The following is a 19,595-nucleotide window of genomic DNA, read 5'->3' as shown; positions in this document are numbered from 1 at the left end:
AGAAGTGAACTGAAATATTTTTTCCCTCCCTCATAAAGAAACGAGTCTCTTCTTCTTCCACGTCTTCGAAGAAACTGGAGAGAGGAGAAGAAATGACTTTCCTCTCAGAATATATATATATAGAGAACGAAGTGTCTGGAGGGAGGCGAAACTTTCTTTTTTCTAAAAAAAACCCAAAACCCTTTTAAATATAAATATATAGCGTCCCCACGTTAGGTGGAGAGAAACCAAAACTCTCTTCCTTCCCTTCCTTTTTTTTATCTTCCCCCCTTCCAATTTTTGCCGTGAGGGAATTTCGGCTTCTTTTCTTCTTGGGGCCCCCACCTCCCCTCAGGAGACGGTGACAGGTGAAGGCGGCCGAAGAAGGGCTGGAGGCGGCGGCGGCGGGGTCGGCTGCTGCCTCACGGGGGAAGAAGGGTCGGCGCGCCACGAGCAGCCCCCTCGGCGATGCCGGCCTCTCTCCTTCTCTTCGCCCTGGTCTCCCTTCCCTCAGCGGTGTCTCTGTCGGCGGCTGCCCAGCCGCGGCATCCTGAGGGCTGGAGTCCCCGCGCCGCCGCCTTCCTCCTCCTCTTCCTCCTCCGTCTCCGCTCGCCTCCTCAGCTGCTCTCGGAGCCCATGACGCCGCCGCTGCCGCTCCAGAAACCGAGGCGCGACGCCGCTTCTCCTTCCCCTCGGCGCCTTTGGGTTCTATTCTCCCTCCCTCCCTCTTCCCTCGCTTCTCTAATGGCGGCCGCAGCAGACGAGCAGCGTCGGGAGTGTAGGAACCTGCCCCTCTCGCTCTCCTCCTCCTCCTCCTCTGGCTCCCGCCGCCATTGGCCGCCCACTTTTCCTTTTTCTTTTTTCAACCCCAGTCCGCCGCCGCTGATTGGCCGCCAGCGCGTCACGTGGAGGGGCTCCCCGGCTGCGGCCCAGCAGCCACTGGCTCCTGGGCGAGAAACCCCGGGCGGTGGAAGGAGCCGGAGGAAGAGGAAGAAGGGGATTGGTCGGAAGCGGAGTGAGAGAAAAAGAAGAGACGAGGCGGCGTCCGGCCGCTAGAGGCTCCAGGGAGCAAACGGAGGCGGGGTAGGGAAGACGCGACGGGGGGAGAAGCGGAGGGGAACCGAAAAGTTTCAGGCGGAGGGTGGCTGTTGAGCAGGCGCCACCTAGTGATGCGGTGGAGACACTGCAAGGGGAGGCTCGAGCAAAGCGGCTGGGAATATTGGCGTTTCGGGGATTTGGGTTTTTTTGGCTTTTCAAATCGCACAGCAAAACAAACAGTTACAGATCTCACACGCGTAATTGTCGCAGCATATGACTGCAAAGAAGCGGGAAGCATTAAGATCAGATAAGCAAATTAAGCCAGGCAACTGCCCGCTCCCGCCCCTCCCAAACCCAGTGAGGGAAGGTGGAGGTCGTGAAATGTCAAGAGAAGTCTTTAGGAAAGTTGGAAATGGAAACCATAAAAACTGATCGGATGCTGTTTGTCCCCCTCTGTTGCTGTTATTACTACTGCACGTCCCCTGCACTGTCCATTATTATCAACATTATTGTCATAATGGTATAATCATCATGATTACAGACAGGAATTGAGCGAGCCTGCTCTTATTAGCAGCAGCAATACTATTACTACTTTTACATTTTCCCTGCTCCTCCCATCATTATTGTCGTCAACATGATAAACACTTTCTTATATTACTGTCATCCACACCAACATCGTATGATAACTAAATTTGCTTACGTGTTAACAGTAAACACTGAGCAATCCAGACTTCACCAAGTATGCATTTTATCTACATAAGCACAAGTGATCATTTTTTTATAATTCTATCATTTATATCCCACCTTTCGGGGCATAGCCCACCACAGGTGACTCGTTTTCTGTGGCTGACAATCTTATTATTTTATTTTTATCCGGTACTTCCAAGCTGGTCCAGGGGCAGCAAAACAGCAGTTGTGAGGGACACAGTTGCACCTAAACAGGAAGAGCCTTCCATGCTGGGGGGCAACAGGACCCAAGATGGTTGATATTGAGGGAGGTTATCTTTTAGGCATTTGGGCCCCATGCCATTTAGGGCTTTGCATGCTAGTATTTAACACCTTGAATTGTGACCCATTCCCAACTGCTCAGGTGAGTGCATCAGGTTTATGTTGATGTCCCCCCACTGACATCAATTTATGTTGTGAACCTGAGATGTGCAGATGAAGGGTGGTATACAAATTTAATAAATAATAATAATAATAATAATAATAATAATAATAATAATAATAATAATGGAAGTGAGAGCTAGACCATAAAGAAGGCTGATCGCCGAAGAATTAATGCTTTTGAATTATGGTGTTGGAGGAGACTCTTGAGAGTCCCATGGACTGCAAGAAGATCAAACCTATCCATTCTGAAGGAAATCAGCCCTAAGTGCTCACTGGAAGGACAGATCCTGAAGCTGAGGCTCCAATACTTTGGCCACCTCATGAGGAGAGAAGACTCCCTGGAAAAGACCCTGATGTTGGGAAAGATGCACAAGGAGAAGGGGATGACAGAGGATGAGATGGTTGGACGGACAGTGTAGGACAGTGTTCTTGAAGCTACCAACATGAGTTTGACCAAACTGCGGGAGGCAGTGGAAGACAGGAGGGCCTGGCGTGCTCTGGTCCAGGGGGTCACGAAGAGTCGGACACAATGCTGGTGACACTCCATCACCCAAGTTTGCTATTAGAAGGAATCATTAGTGGTAATATTTTAAAAGAAACAGTGTCCAGTGGAGCTTAGGAAAGGAAACAGTTGCTCTGACTGTTTGGGTTTCTGTATCATTAACTTGTCTAAAATAAATTTCAGCACTGTGGTTGGGAGGGGGGTGTTAAAAGTTGCACCTACCAACCTTTCCTCATCTACTGAACTATGGAAGGCACAGGAGCCCTAATAAAAAAAAGGCTGGCTGTTAGGGTTTTTATTTAGATCATGTCTGCTGGATATGTTGCTCATTGCTGTTCCCTGCCACCCCCGCGAGCCCATTAAATAAAGTTAATTATGGATATTTTTAATAATCATTTCACTCTATTCCATAAGGGGCAGCCCTGTTAACTCTGTTGCAGCAAACACAGCAAAGAATCGTGTGGCACGATCAAAAGCATATTTCGGCTGCGATCCTATCCATGCTTGCCTGGCAGTAAGTTTCATAGCTCTCTAAAGGTCTTACATCTGAGCAGACGGGCATAAAATTGCTGTATTGTGTCAGTGACTTCTGTGGATCAGGGCCCATTTAGATCCACTTAAATCCCATTTAGACAGCCAGTGTGGTGCAGTGGTTAGAAAGTTAGACTAGGACTTCTTTTCATAATCTTTACTCAACCCTGTGAATATGTCATAATATCAACATAAAGAGGGCATAAGGAGGTTGTAACCAATGCTATTCCTACTCAGAGGAGACCCATTTGCATGAATGGGCATGACAAAGTTAGGCCCACTAATTCCAATGGCTCTTACTTACAGCATAACTTGGTGTAAGCAAACTTCCACTTCTCCCCCAGCTTCCCCCTGATCTGCTGAATCAGAACAGATGTCAATTGGGTTTTCTCTGCTCCGACTCAGCACTAAACAGTGGGTTTTCCTGGGTAAAACAGAAAACACTCAGACCGGTCTGAAGCTAGGGACAAGCTGAAGTGTGGACGAGCCCTTAGTTGAATACAACTCAAAATATTTACTTATTTAGATATTTGGGACCCTGATCTTCGAGGGAAGATTTCCGGAACAGCTTACAACAAAAACTTTGAAAAGGTGAGAGCAAGACAGACTGGTGAAATTCCAAGTGGTTTCAAGGTGGCTCCTGGAGAACAGCTTCCTGAGGACAGGGATATGGTTAGAACTCAGGGCACAGGACCATGATGATTATTTGTATACATTTTTCACATGCAACCACACACACCCCACCCTGTGTTTCAGATCACATATGATTTGGGAACTGTAGCTCCCTGGCTGAGCACCTGCTTTGCATGCAGGTCCAGTCCCTGGCATCTCCAGTTATGGCTTGGAAATGCTCCCTGCCTGAAATTCTGGAGAGCTGCTGCTAACCAATGCAGCCAATACTGAGCTAAATTGACCACCAAAGGTCTGGCTTGGTTCAAGGCAGCTTCCTATGTTCCGGAGGCCACTATCTCACTCTGTCTAATGGTAGGGCCTGCCCTGATATATACACACAAGTAAAAAAAAATATCCATGTGTGTCCTAATTAGAAATGAATTTAGAGCATGGTGTTTTTGCTTTATTTTATTTTTAACCTGAGAGATGAATTCCTTAATTGCTTGTCTCTGTATGGCAGCTGGGGATGGAGACAGGGTGTTGTGGAAGGGGGAGGGGGTTTGGAACACAAGCTCCTTTCCAAGAAACTTGAAGCAGATGGTTTTCTCCATGGTGACCGAAATGAGGACACACAGCTAGCAGGGGATATTCTGCAGCAGCCAGTCCTCCAGAGCGACGGTTTTGAGGACTCTGATGCGCAAGCGCGGACGGCTGCACACGCTCTCACACAAGGCATCCCAAAGTTTCCATTGTGGCACTTTGGTCGTTAAGAGTAATTATCTCCCTGCACTGAGATAAAGACTTGTTTGCAGTGTTATTAAGTCCCACGTCCCCAAGGAGAAATTCAACACTTTTGCAAAGAGATCGCCGAAAGCAGCCGACTTCAGCGAGAATGCCGGTGGGATGATTTTCCTATTACCAAAAAATTAAAAAATAAAAAAGTCAGAGAGAATAGCACTTGGAAAGATGGTGGAGCTGAAACAAACCCGCAGGCCCAAAAATCTGGATGGGCGAATTTTCATCGCAAGAGTTCTTTCATGCCAACGATTTTGGTTGCATTCAGGCTGGCAATGACATTGTGATACTACAGGCAGAAAAGCGATGGTATCCTTTGCCCGCTGATGCAACTAAATAAACCGGAGTATAATCCACAAACAGACACGTGTTTCTTTTATTCTTCACATGCACCTATATTTCTGAGCAATTAACATGTCGTGACTACAGTCAGAAAGGGCCCTGGGCATGCCTGCTTGAGGCACAAATCCTTCTTCTATAAAGGGGGGGGGGTACTTGTCTGATAAACAACGTGACTGATGCCCATTGGGACTGGTAGGGTGAAAGGCAGGGAGGCCAACAGCAGATGGAGCCAGAGGTCACAGCAGGCAGATCCATACCCCACACATACACCATTAGCTGTATGCAGAAAGACAGAGCAATGGGGGGGCTGGCTGAGGCAGACTGAGGTTGATGGGGCAATGCCCCACTTACCCTAAAGGCTAGTCACAACTGCCTATAACCATTATAACTATTAAGATAGATAGAGATATAGAGAGATATAGATATAGATATAGATATAGATATAGATATAGATATAGATATAGATAAAGACAGGAATGCCTGGCGTGCTCTGGTCCATGGGGACATGACTAAACGACTAAACAACAATAAATAGATGTAGATGTAGATGTAGACACACACACACACACACACACACACACACACACCTATTACAAAGTTTCCACGCCAAGCAAACCCCTTTTTAATTCTCACAGGCCTTTCAAATCTGATCCTTTTGAACCTGAAATGTTTTGTGCCCGGCATGGGGAACCTGTGGCCCCCTGAACTACAGGTCCCATCAGCCCCAGCCAGCATTGCCCACGGTCAAAGTTGATGGGAGTTGGAGTCCAGCAACTTCTGAAGGGATGCAGATTCCCTATCCCTGTTTCTGAGCCATGATTATAAGCTTTGGATAGGGTTTGTCCTGTTTTACAATTATGGCTTCAATGCTATTTAGAATTATTTTGTTGTTGTTTTATTTATTCTATGCTTTACGTCACGAGAAGATGTTAGTTATTGACCAACTAATAAACACAGCAAATAAATACATGCATAAATCTATCAACTGTTCTTACAATGCACAGCTCTATTGCAATTTAATATTTAATGCAGGAATGGTGAACCTGTGCCACTGTGGATATTTTTGTCTAACTACAGCTCTCATCTGCCCCAGTTTGCGTGGCCCGCGGTCAAAGATTATGGGAGTTATAGTTCTGACAGCATATGGAAGGCCACAGATTAGCCACTCGTTTTAACACATCCATGAGCATATCGTCTTATTTTCTTATGATCGGTGACAACAGCAAGTCCCTCTGAAGTTGTTACCTGACATCATAATGATGTCTGATCACTGACAGGTAAGCACCTGCACCAACTGTCAAGGATGGCCCACAGAGGATGGGCCAGTTCTTTATCTGGCTCTCAGGCTGAAAAAGGTTCCCCGTGCTACTATAAGCTGTGAAAAATTTGCAAAATGTTTCCTGTATTGCAGGAGCGTCTGCAAGGTACAGAAAAGCATACTGAGTGCTCCGCTTGACACAGATCAATTAGCCTTGGAGCCTGGGAGTCATTTTGGACTCACAGCTGTCCATGGAGGCGCAGGTTAATTCTGTGTCCAGGGTGACTGTCTACCAGCTCCACCTGGTACACAGGCTAAGACCCTATCTGCCCGCAGACTGTCTTGCCAGAGTGGTGCATGCTCTAGTTACCTCCCGCTTGGACTACTGCAACGCGCTCTACGTGGGGCTACCTTTGAAGGTGACCCAGAAACTGCAATTAATCCAGAATGCGGCAGCTAGACTGGTGACTGGGACTGGCTGCCGGGACCACATAACACCGGTCCTGAGAGATCTGCATTGGCTCCCAGTATGTTTCCGAACACAATTCAAAGTGCTGGTGCTGACCTTTAAAGCCCTAAACAGCCTCGGTCCTATATACCTGAAAGAGCGTCTCCACCCCCTTTGTTCAGCCCGGACACTGAGATCCAGCGCTGAGGGCCTTCTGGCGGTTCCCTCATTGCGAGAAGTGAGGTTACAGGGAACCAGGCAGAGGGCCTTCTCAGTAGTGGCGCCCGCCCTGTGGAACACCCTCCCTTCAGATGTGAAGGAAATAAGCAGCTGTCCTAACTTTAAAAGACATCTGAAGGTAGCCCTGTTCAGGGAAGTTTTTTATATTTAATGCTGTACTGTTTTTAACATTTGTTTGGGAGATGCCCAGAGTGGCTGGGGAAACTCATTATTATTATTAATTATTATGAATTAACTGAGATTGTAGCAGAAGTAAGGACATCAGAAGAACATGGCTGGGTCAGGCTAAAGGGGATCCATCTAGTCTAGCATCCTATTTACACAGTAGCCCCCCAGATGCCCCAAAGGGGTGCCCCACGGCAGGACACGAGAACAGCAGCACTCTTCCCATTTGTGACTCCCAGCAGCCAGCATTCAGAGGGACCCTGTGTTTGATAACTTTGGACACGGCACGAAATAATGGCAAGCGAACCCATTAACTCCGAGGCAGATAACCTACTATATTCAGAACTGATGAGGTTATTCTATGGGGTGGTTCCTATTTGCATAAAGGTATATAACCTTTCAAGTTTCACATGTCCTCAGAAGGAGGAGGAGGAGAGCCAGGCATATTACTCAAAAGTTTGCATTTTTGTTGCTTACTTTTCTGATCTGCCTGGTGAAGATTTCTGTCCAACTGAAAAATCAACCCATGTTCACTCTCTCACACAGAGAGAGTACAGTGGTACCCCGGGTTACATATGCTTCAGGTTACATACGCTTCAGGTTACAGACTCTGCTAACCCAGAAATAGTACCTCGGGTGAAGAACTTTGCTTCAGGATGAGAACAGAAATCGTGCTCCGGTGGCACGGCAGCAGCAGGAGGCCCCATTAGCTGAAGTGGTGCTTCAGGTTAAGAACAGTTTCAGGTTAAGTACTGTCTTCCGGAACGAATTAAGTACTTAACCTGAGGTACCACTGTACTGAAAACTGGAACACATGCCCACATCACAATGGATATAGAATAATAAAATAATATAATGGTAGAGTTTTAGAAGGGACGCTGAGGATCATCTAATCCACCCCCTGCAATGCAGCAATATGCAGCTGTCCCATACGGGGATCGAACCTGCAACCTTGGTGTCATCAGCACCGCACTCTAACCAACTGAGCTACCCAGTCATCCTCTCAGGAAGAGGAAGCAGTGCTTACACTAGGGCTGGGGACCTGTGGCCCCCAAGATATTGCTGTCCAAATCTGTCCTTCCAGGCAACCAGAGAATTACCTACAAGCTCATATGCCAGCGTCTTCCTTGCCCCACCATCAGACAACAATGTTGATTTGTTTGACGCAAAAGATTTTTCCTTTTTTCATAAAAGACAACAACACACATTTAATATTTGAGGTGCAGCAGATGGCCTTGTAGGAAGGGAATGCAGACTGGCAGACAATACATTTGTGATTCTGCAAGCCTGGAATGTCTCCGGTGAGTCAAATGTTCTAGTAGCAGGAGGAAAGGTTGGGGGGGGGATTAAATAATTGGCAGCGCTGATCTGTTATATGAAGACAAATGTTCTCCTCACCCCCTCCCCACCTCTGATGTTGGTTCTGAAGGATGATGGCAGGCAGGTTTCAAAGAACAGCCTTTCCCAAATTGTTTTCCCTCCAGATGTTGTTGGCATGGTTGCTGGTCAGGGCATTTAGAATTCATTCATTTGTTAAACTTTTAATATGCCTTTCCTTAGTTAACATCCTGGGTCAGTTTACAAAAATACAGTGAAAACAATACTTTCTATGTATATTTCCTTTTAAAAGAAACCTTAATAATTACTTTAAAATATTGTTCCAAGCCACCACATCACTACATTAGAAAGCAACATCAGCACGTCTGGCTCAAAGCACAGTAGTCTCTCCCAAAGACTGTCACTGAATGACAGCCACTGTGGTGTAGTGGTTAGAGTGTTGGACTAGGACCTGGGATATGCAGGTTCAAATCCCCACTCGGCCATAATACTCACAGTGTGACCTTGGGCCAGTCTCAATCTCTCAGCCAAACCTACCACACAGGGTTGTTGTGAGGAAAAAATGGGAAGAGAACTATGTAATAATAATAATATTTTTTTTATTTCTACCCCGCCCTTCCGGGTTCAGAAAACCAGGCGCAGGGCAGCTAACAACAAATTTAAAACACTTAATTGATGCAACAATTGATGCAACATAGAGGCTTCCGGGTTGGCGCCAACGGATCATGGCTGCGCCCATGATCCGTTGGGACGAGCTCCGTGAGTTCGGGTCCTGACCGCTACGGCGACAGCGGGGACCGTTTTAAAACACAGGCGGGAGAAGCCTGTGACGTGGTGACTCGGCTGGCACCTTCAGCGCCCCCTCCTTCCGTAAGGAAACCCCCCCTTTTTGGGAGGTTTTTCGGAGCGGAGAGGAGAGAGCGGCGCGGTGCTGCGAGGTGATCGCTTCCTCGCGGAGCAAAGCCGCATAGCCGTGACCGGAGAGCGCCAACTTTTTTCCTGTAACCAATTGGATTAGCAACAATTACCCGTGAGTAGAACAACTTGAAAGACAATTAAGAACCTGTTAAAGACTATCTAACTCTGGGAAATTACATCCATTCAAATTCTAATTTGGAGCTACAGCGGGAAGGTCTAAACAGGAAGTCCGCCTTCCGCTTTGTAAATAGACTAAAGCAGAGAGACTACAGGCTAAAACCTCTGAAACTTTGATTTAAAGATCTAAATATTCACTGTTTTTGAAGAAACTATCCCCCTTTTTTTTCTTTCTTTTGAAGAAGAAGGGGGAGACTTTGAACTTGATAAAGCTCTGAGATCGGGAACCTTACAGCTCAAACCTGGGAATGAGCTGTCTGACGTTAAGGAATTTTTCTTTTTTTTTCTTTCTCAAGAACTTTTGAGAGGTGGACTTTTGAAAATTAATGGAAAATATACATAATTCCCTCTACTCTTCTGATTTAAAGATGGCGAACGCAACAATGTTATGTCTTCATATTTAGAAGCTGAGAAGTTTCTCAGAAGGTCACTGTTGGAAACTGTATCCCTCTAGTGGAGGAATTTGGAACTGTGGCATGTACAATCGAGAGTTGCAGATAAACAAGTCTGGAACTTACAGTTTGACCTTCAAATACTCAAAATGCAGATTTCGGAAGCAATGTTGAATGCATTGTTAAGAACAAATTTTTTGTTGGAGGAGCTCCACAGGAAAGTGGAATTCCAGGAATTGATTCTGTCATCACAACCGGTGTCAAAAGAAAAACTGGAAGAAGAAAAACTGGAAGAAGAGGAAGAATTGGTGCTGGACGATGAGCCGGGGCAAGAAGAAAAGGGAAAATTCAACTTAACTGAGGACTATAAATCAAATTTGTTTGTGGATCACAAGTTGAGACCATATATGATGGACTGTGGTAGAGACCAGATTGTAAGGGTTGGCCCTCAGTTTGAACTGAAAGGACGGAAGGACGCTATTATGCAGGGTTCTTTGGATTGTTGGAAGATGGATATGTGTTTGGAAATGTATGAAGGGGTTGGGGCTACCAGATTTAGATGCACTGGGAAATACTTTTGGAAAGATCTCTTAAAATACAAATCTGAAAATGGGGTTGAAGGGCTCAGATGCTGCAGCCATTACGCGAGAATGGGATCCCACAGAGAGGGGTTCCTGACAATTAAAGAGGATGAACAAAACTGCCGGAAAGGGTTTAGGGGGGACCCAAGAGCCTCTGACATCAGGTTTCCGGATTAATGAGCTTGAGATCATTAATGGAAAGGATTGGCAATTTTTTTTCTTTTTCTTTTTTGGTGTCCAGGGGAGGAGTTGTGGGGAGAGGTTTGGGAAATGTAAAGTTTTTATTGAAATGTGTTACAAAGTTATAAAGTGTTATAAAATTTAAAGATTATTTTAAAGCAAAATAGGTTGTAAAAGAATTTGGATAATGGTGGATAGGTGTCCATAGGTTTAAGCAGAAGTTTGTGAAAAAGTTATGTACTTATAAGTTAAGAATTTAAAGTCAGTAAGGTTAAGGAAAGTATGTTATATATATGCAAAAATTTGGAAAGATGGAAAGGATTTGCTAAAATACCAAATTGAAGCAGAATACAAAAAAGGGAGGTGAGAGGAAGTCAAAGAACTAAGCTAAAGAAAGATACATTATTGAAGTGTATTTGATTTTTATGTAATGTTTTGTCTTTTGTCTTTTTTGTTTTCTTTATGTTTGTTGTTTTAGTGTGATTGTTTTAGCTTTGTTATATTGTTGAAAATCTAATAAATATCATTTAAAAAAAAACAATTGATGCAACATAAAATACAGTATAAAATGTGAATAACAATAAATTCAGAATTCAAAAATCAATTTAGGGGGGAAATCCATCCAGAAAACCCTGCCACACATACAAGGTCCCATAACAGTGCTTTAGGGGGTCCTAGAAAAATAAACTGACGGAAAAATGAGAGGAACCAAAAGGGATAGATTTCCCCATCCCCAATTCGTACAGCAACATATTCATGTAATATATTTATACCCCATCTTATTAAAAAATCAAGGGAAGTTTACACATCAACACCACCGATAAAAACAATGAACCACAGGCAAACTGCTCAGTCCCTGCTCCTGCCAACCTAGCAGCTCAAAAGCACATCAAAGTGCAAGTAGATAAATAGGTACCGCTCCGGCGGAAAGGTAAACGGCGTTTCCGTGTGCTGCTCTGGTTTGCCAGAAGCTGCTTAGTCATGCTGGCCATATGACCTGGAAGCTGTACGCCGGCTCCCTCGGCCAGTAAAGCGAGATGAGCACCGCAACCCCAGAGTCGGTCACAACTGGACCTAATGGTCAGGGGTCCCTTTACCTTTACCTTTAAAACCAAAGGGGGGGGATCCAAAGGAATGAAAAGAAAAGAAAAACATAGTAGCCAGAGGAAGTTTAAATAACAATCCACTGAAAACTCTAAAAACCATAAATTTAAGAAAAACTCCATTTGAGCCTGTTTCTTTACCTGAGGGCTAAGGGTCACTGGCAGGTGTGTCCGTGCTCAGAGGCCATTCCAGAGTCGAGGCCAGACTTCATGAAGAAGACCCAATCATCGCCTCACCTCCATAAATCCCAGCTGAGTTTCTGACCACCACAGGGAAATCCTTGTCACCAACGGCCACAGGAGGACTGAAGGAGGGCCTGGCAGGCAGGTGAAGGTGAACACCTGAGGGCTGGATCCAACTGCCATTCCCACCCCTGGCCATTCTACCACCAACTGCCCTGAGGGAAAGATTCCAGGAGAGATCCCTGCTGCTCTAGCTGCCTGTAAGGATGGGGAAACTTGACAGTTTTGGTTTGTCTTCAGCTTCTCTTATATTTTTCAGTCTTCAGTTCAGTTCCCCACATTTCTACATCACTTCAAAGGGGAAAGGTTCAGAAAAGGGCAACCCAAATGATCGAGCAGACGAAAGGAAAGGTTGCAGCGTTTGGGACTTTTTTGTTTAGAGGAAAGGCAGGTTTGAGGCGACATGATAGAAGTGCACAAAATGTATGGCATGGAGAAAGTGGATAGAAAAAAGCCTATGGACATTTCCTTGGTGGCAAGGGGGAATAAAAGCTATATAAAAAGGAGGATTCCTGGATGCCAAGATCCAGGTTTGGGGCTATTTGGAGAGAGAACCCCAGCAGAGTTTTAAAATCACAAAATACACAGCACGGACCTTTAAAATATGTCCTTGTGAGTTTCAAAACTTCCCTTTTCCCTTAGCATAGAAAAGAGCACACATTTGGTAAGTTAAAAATAGTTTACTTACAAACCCTCCAAAGGTCAGGTTCATGTGCTTCCATACATTGCTCAGAAAACACAGGCAGCAGAACTTGGCTTAGTTACCGTGGTGAAAATGGTAGTACATAAATAAGGGATGCCTAACGGAGGGTCTCCCCAGATGATTTCAGGGCACAAGGAGGAGGTCTCTCACTCTTTCAGTGCACAAAGTGCTAAACACAAATACATGTTATCAGACACCTTTCACAACAGCCTTGTAAAGTAGGTCAGCCTCCAGACCCAGATAAAGCATTGCCTCCCCTACTGTTCCATGCTCAGGCCCTGCTCATGGCAGATAAGATCAGACCAGGGGTTGCCAACATGGCGCCCTTCAGGTGTTCTCCTGGTGTTCACAAAGCCTTTGATCTCCGCTACCACCCTGCCACTGGTAGGAATATGAGGGACATGAGTGGCAGAAGTAGACTGTGGGAAGCACAAAGTCAGGGAAGCAAAGTGAGGAATGGACTCACTGCCTTGCCTGCCCTGTGGTGGGGAGAGTGGATACTTTTTTCTCCCTTGAAAAGTATGCAGAACTAAAAGAGAAAGCTGGAAGTGTGACTCTCCCTCCTGTTTTTTCCAGCTCTTTCAGAGCTCAGATTAATTCGTCCAATTCCTGCTTATACTCAACCACGTTGGGAAAGTGAAATATGCGCTCTCTCGCTCTCTCTCTTGTGCGGGGGGCACAAATATGGAGGGGGAAGATAGAAGTGACTAGAAGGGGTAAGAGTCACAAACCCCCAAAAGGATGGAAATGCCTGGATTAGACATACAGTGGTACCTCTGGATACAAACGGGATCTGTTCCAGATCCCTGTTCGCATCTAGAAGCAAATGTAACTAGCAACGGCATGTCTGCGCGCGCACACACGCGTCACTTTTCACTGCTTCTGCACATGCGAGTGACGTCACTTTGAGCGTTTGCGCATGTGCAAGCGGCAAAACCCGGAAGTAACATGCTCCGTTACTTCCGGGTTGCCGTGGAGCGCGACTCGAACTCGCTCAACCCAAAGCGCATTCAACCCAAAGTATGACTGTACCTCGGGTTACATACACTTCAGGTTACAGACTCCGCTAACCCAGAAATAGTAACTTGGATTAAGAACTTTGCTTCAGTATGAGAACAGAAATTGCGCCGCAGCAGCAGCAGTGGGAGGCCCCATTAGCTAAAGTGGTACTTCAGGTTAAGAACAGTTTCAGGTTAAGAACGGACCTCCGGAATGAATTAAGTACTTAACCCGAGGTACCACTGTATTCAGATAAATAGCTGCAGACGACTGGATTTCCCCCCCTCACACAGTCTTTATCACTCCTTCCTCTGATCACTTCAGGAGGTGCAGAAGCAAAACTGTGACACAAGCCTTCTTGTCTGAATAACCTACTTCTCTCTCCCCCCTCCCACTTCAAGATTTCCCAATGGATAGAACGTGGTTACAAGATTGACTTCAATTGATTAAATGAGATAGCTTCTCCCACCACCCCTGCTGAAACCAGAGACCTACCATTTATCATCAGAAATGTAACAAAGGAACATGCTGAACCATTAGTAAATGAAGCACGCTGATTTTAAGTATGGGGAGTTAAGGAGGCAGAAAGAATTGCTTTTGCCGCTGGAGACCATTACTGCTACATTAAAGCCACAATCCCATACACACTTATATATGGGAGTCAGTTCCAGTGGACTTGTTGGAACTTATTTATGGGCAGACATGCAAAGGATTCTGTTGCATCTTGCAATCTTTTACAAATTGCACAGTCTGAGATTTGTGTGTGTGTGTATACACAGAGCCACACATTACATGTAAAGCATGTTCAATGCGCATTTAAAGCACATAACTCTTCCCCACCAAATAATCTTGGGGACTGTAGTTTAAGGGTGCTGGAAATGTGAGGGCCAACTACTGCTATGGAAATTTTCTCTTCTTCCTCACATTCCTGGATTCACAGTTCTGCCGCACAGAATTAAGCTTCCCATACTCCTCTTTCCTTCATGGACGCTGTTGAAGATGATGAGTCACAGTGGGCCATATCCTGCATTCATGAGTGCTGTTTCCTGCAATGCAATGGACACCGTGTTCATTTCGTCCAGAGATGCAGAACCAGCAGCCCTCCAGAAGTTGCTGGGCTTAAAACTCCCATCGGCCCCAGTCAGCGTGGCCAACGGTCAGAGATGTCGGGGGCTGGAGCCCAGCAAACATCTAGAAGGGAGCACATATTGGCTACCACCAGAAGAAATGATGGAAGCATCAGGATTAGTCAGCCCTAGCCCAGGGGATCAGAACCAGATGCATTGAAAGGGCACCTAAGGCAAGGCCAGGGAAGCTTACTCAGCCCCAGGGGGCCACAGGCCATCATGGGAAACCTTATGGGGGCCGAATTCCAAAGGTGGGTGGGGCAAGAGGCAAATGTGGGTCCATGTGTGACCTTTAGGCAGCCGGCTACATTCCAGCTGATATAAGAAAAAACCCACTCCTTTTCCCTTATAGGGTACCCAAGAGCCCATATAGAGTCCTTTTGTAGGTTCTCTATTGGTAGGAGAAAATAACAGAGACCGACCAGAGAATATTGAGAAGCAAAGCAGCTAGTAAGCCTGATCTTTATTAACTGTTGTGACACGGTGCTCCCCCAAACACAGGAGAGAGGAGGAGGACCCAGAACAAAGGTGTGCCTGCCCTTATATAGACATTTTAAATTGCCCGCCCTGGAGTCCAAGACCACCCCAGAAACATCATACATACATCACAGAAGGGGTGTAGCCCAAGACCACCGCCCAGATACATCATACCTACATCACTGAAAAGGCGGTTTACAACAGAAATCTGAGTGCATTGTCTATCTCCTGTCTGGCAAGTTACCTGATTGCATTATTTGGGTTTTGGCCACTCTTTTGTTATTATAACTACTTAATTCCTGAATCTAGGTCACTGGTCACAGGCTCACACCAAGTTCATATTTTGAATGTGCCCTTAAGACAGGATTTGTGAGGAAAGAGACAATAGGGAGGTTTCCCACTTTGACATTGCAGAGAAATATTTGAGGTAAATTTGTTCAGGACCTAACCTGTGGGGTTTCAGACATGTGGTTTATATATATACAGTTGTGAACATTATATATGACCTTAAAATTATTCTAACACAGCCATATAAAAGCCAAAGCTTTACACATCCACACACTCATCCCTGGGAGCTACTAAATAACTGCAACCCCCAAAGAAATGGGGGTGAGGGGGGGGAAAGGCTCCTCAAAATGTGGGTAACATTTGGGAGCAGAACTGTGATGCAGCCGCCCCAAATGACTGCAGAATATAGGCTCACTTTGACTGAAGGCAAGGCATTGTGGGGAGGGGGGAGTTAACCCTTTCCGCCCCATGCAGTCCCGAATAAAATCCTAACTCTGGAGCTGTGTTAAGAGGAAAATCCTCCACTGGCACGAATGGGGGGGTTTCCTCCCTCAAATGCAAACTACAGATTCCTGAGTGGGCCGACGTTCCCACAAGACAGCAACAGAGGAAAGTGTTAAGCTCTGTCACCTTTTCAGCTGTGATCCAGATAATGATCAGCCCTATTTGCATGACACACACCACACATCACTTCCACATTTACAGCACATGGCTTCCCCCAAAGGATCATAGGAACTGTAGTTTACCCCTCCCAGCACCCCAAAGCAGGACAGTTCCCAGGAATCTTTGGGAGAAACCACGTGCATTAAATGTTCTTTGAATGTTTGTTGTGGATGAGTCCAAATATTTATTTTGTTGTTTGAACCCCTAAGACCTCCAGAGCTGCTGAAACATCTCCATATGCTATATATGAAATAAGTGTTGAATGCTTTGCACTGTATTATATGCTTTATACATTTTCCATTTCTGCACTTACCACAACATTGTAAAAAACGGCCCCCATTGTTTGCTTGTAAAAATGCTCTTGCTGCAGATATTCAAGGCTGGTGCAACCCAGTTTTTTTGTTTTTTTATCCAGGGTTTTCAGAACAAGCTGTGACATTTCCTTGCCCCTCTTGCTGACTCGAGCTGCCAAAAATTTCCTTGTTTTGTCGACAGATAGGAGGTCATTGAGAACCTACATTAAAGCGATTTTTCAAAGACAAAACTTCATGAGAGGGTTGCGAGAAACTAAATTCAAAAGGCCCTGAAGCCCAAATAACCAGCCCCCAGGGGAGGATGCTTTCCAAATATCTGTATGATTAACTGATCTTCAGAGCTCTGAGCTTACATCTTCTTTCAATCAGCCTCCACTGAGGACAGGCAGTCTTGCCATGTGAATGCAGCTGGTGCCTTCGGACCATTTGGTCACTCCCAAGTGATGGAAAAGAATGACCTCATCTCAAAGGGGGCTACCTGTCGTGTCCCTGCCTGAGTCACTGCTCTGACGTTGCTTCCTTCAAATCACCTCTGCCGAGGGTGCATAATTCTGCCGAGTCTCTATACCAGGTGTGTGTGTGTGAATCATTCACGACTCCGGTAGGTTTACCTGACCTCAGAGGAGGCTGACTGCCGAATTTCTTCATGAGTCACTGCCTTCAGCTTGCCTCCTTCCATTCAGCCTCTGCTGAGGGCAGCTGCTCATGCCATATGTCTACACAGACTGCGACTGGATCAATCGGATCTAGAGACTGGATCTAGAGAGGCAGCAGAAATTACCGCACCTCAGAGGAAGCATGGCTGGACCACTGATTCCTGCAGAAACAGGGAGGTGGGCAGGAAGCCCTTAATCTTCCGCAATTTGTTTCTTTATTGAGTGCATTTGTACCTGGCTCTTCATCCGAAAAGGATTACATACAGTCAGCTAAAAGGAGGAAAGGTTGCCTCTGCCAGTAGCTTTCCAATCACCCTTAACCCTTGGGAAAGGGGCTGATGGGAGTTGGAGGGCAACAACCTTTAAAGGTCTTCACGGCCTAGGACCCTCGTACCTACGGGATCGCCTCTCCCGGTATGCCCCACGGAGAGCCTCAAGGTCCATAAATAGCGACACCCTAGTGGTCCCGGGCGCAAAGGAAGTTAGATTAGCTTCAACCAGAGCCAGGGCCTTTTCAACACTGGCTCCGGCCTGGTGGAACGCTCTGCCTCATGAGACCAGGGCCCTGCAGGATCTGATTTCTTTCCGCAGGGCCTGTAAGACAGAGTTGTTCCGCCTGGCCTTTGGCTTGGAGCCCATTTGATTCCCTCCCCCTCTTTCTTTTTTCTTTTTCCTTTCTCCTCTTGTGATGAGGCTGCATTTAGTATTTTAATGTTTCAATATTTTGATGTATTTTAATCTTGTTCTTAAGTTGTATTCATTCAACTTGTTTTTATTATTGCTTGTTAGCCGCCCTGAGCCCGGCCTTGGCTGGGGGGAGGGCGGGGTATAAATAAATATTATTATTATTATTATTATTATTATTATTATTATTATTATTATTAACAACAGCCAGAAGGCCACAGCTCTCTCATCCCTGGAATAAGCAATGCTGAGCTTGATGGACCAAGCATCTTAGTATATGGCAACTTCCTAAGATTCTTATGTTTCTTTTTGTTATTCCAATAGGGAACAAAAAGATCCCGCTCCTTAAGCAATTTGTTAATAGCATTTGTTTTTCCTGCTGCATGCGACTGCAGTTAATTTGTCCAGGGTCTCAGTGCCCCATATATTATAAAGGAGGAGTTTTCATAGACCTCCAGTTTAACTGGCAAACACTTAACTGTTGCCGCACACCGTTTTGTTATAGTAATTCATAAGCTTTAATTTGAAGCTGGGGTGCCTGAGCGGGTGGGTGGGGAGAGGCAAAACAAGGACCCCAACAACTCCCTCTCTATCCTCTGTGGACTGGCAATAAGTTAAGTACCAAAGTGTGAGGGTTTGCTGGCTGCTGGTGCAGTCAAACAACCCTTGCCGGATGCCAGAAGCCGCTCGATTTAAGCATCCTTTTTAAGACACCCAAAAGCACCATCTACAAAAAGAAATCGAACTCTTACATACTAAGTAGCCTAGATTTTCTCTAATCCAAAAGCCACTTTCTTGGACCCTTGAGCCCAATAAGGGTTTGTCTTTTTTTAAAATCCACCACTCCACTCCATTCCCAGCCGTGTCCTGAACTTCTTGTGTAATTAAGCTTGACTTGTAAGAACCTCTACACATCTCTTCTCTGCAAACCAGAAAAGGGTAGTGGTCAGAGCGACCTTCCTCAACTTGGTGCCCTCCAGATTTTTTGGTGTCCCTGACCATTGGGCCTAATGGCTGGGGCTGTTGGGGCCAGATCTGAAGAGTGTTGCATTAAAAAATACCCAACAGGATGCTCTTAAGCACTAAGGCGACTGCTAAACCAATGGATTTTGTTGCCATTGTTGCCATTTAGAGTATGTTTGTGATACATGAATAAACATTGTATCAAGCCACTCATTTTCCCCCATCTGCACTACAAATTGAAAGTAGTATCATACCACTTTAAACAGTCATGGCTTCTTCCCCCAAAGAATCCTGGGAGTTGTAGTTTGTTAAGGGTGCTAAGAGTTGTTAGGAGGTCCCTATTCCCTCTTAGAGAGCTACAATTCTCAGACTAGTTTAAGAATCACTTCCTCTTCTTCCCAAGGAACGTTGGGAATTGTAGCTTTTTTGTGGGGAAGGAGGGGTCTCCTAACAAAAGGCAACCTCCCAACTCAGCACCCTTAATAAACCACAGTTCACACAATGGGGGGAAGCTATGTCTCTTAAGGTGGTATAACAGAGCTTTTAATGTATGGTACGGATGCAGTCCCAGGGAAGCATGACTTTATTTGGCAATGCCTATCGCTGTGGGTTAAACCACAGAGCCTAGGACTTGCCAATCAGAAGGTCGGCGGTTCGAATCCCCGTAATGGGGTGAGCTCCCGTTGCTCGGTCCCTGCTCCTGCCAACCTAGCAGTTCGAAAGCACCTCAAAGTGCAAGTAGATAAATAGGTACCGCTCCGGCGGGAAG

The 19,595-nt window shown here is 45.7% G+C and overlaps 1 protein-coding gene and 1 long non-coding RNA gene across 5 annotated transcripts in view; one reads left to right on the top strand and one right to left on the bottom strand.

Annotated features, from left to right (window-relative positions):
• Positions 1-12,538: 12,538 nt before the first annotated feature.
• On the top strand, positions 12,539-14,305 carry LOC128402723 (uncharacterized). Its single transcript, XR_008327766.1, has 2 exons — positions 12,539-12,616; positions 14,056-14,305. It is a non-coding gene; the product is annotated as an uncharacterized LOC128402723 (long non-coding RNA).
• Positions 14,306-14,418: 113 nt separating this feature from the next.
• LOC128402714 (uncharacterized) overlaps positions 14,419-19,595 on the bottom strand; it is a 65,774-nt gene continuing 60,597 nt past the window's right edge. For all 4 annotated transcript variants that reach the window (XM_053367049.1, XM_053367047.1, XM_053367048.1 and 1 more), the window contains 2 exons: positions 16,523-16,723; positions 14,419-14,700 (listed from right to left, as the gene is read on the bottom strand). In XM_053367049.1, the coding sequence (XP_053223024.1) occupies positions 14,662-14,700; positions 16,523-16,723 (240 nt within the window). In that variant the 3' untranslated portion in view covers positions 14,419-14,661. The remainder of the gene's footprint in view (positions 14,701-16,522; positions 16,724-19,595) is intronic.

The sequence above is a fragment of the Podarcis raffonei genome, chromosome 15 (assembly GCF_027172205.1).
Source record: "Podarcis raffonei isolate rPodRaf1 chromosome 15, rPodRaf1.pri, whole genome shotgun sequence".
Lineage (NCBI taxonomy): Eukaryota > Metazoa > Chordata > Lepidosauria > Squamata > Lacertidae > Podarcis > Podarcis raffonei.
The sequence above is the reverse complement of the archived record's forward strand: the minus strand, read 5'-3'. Positions and strand labels throughout refer to the sequence as shown.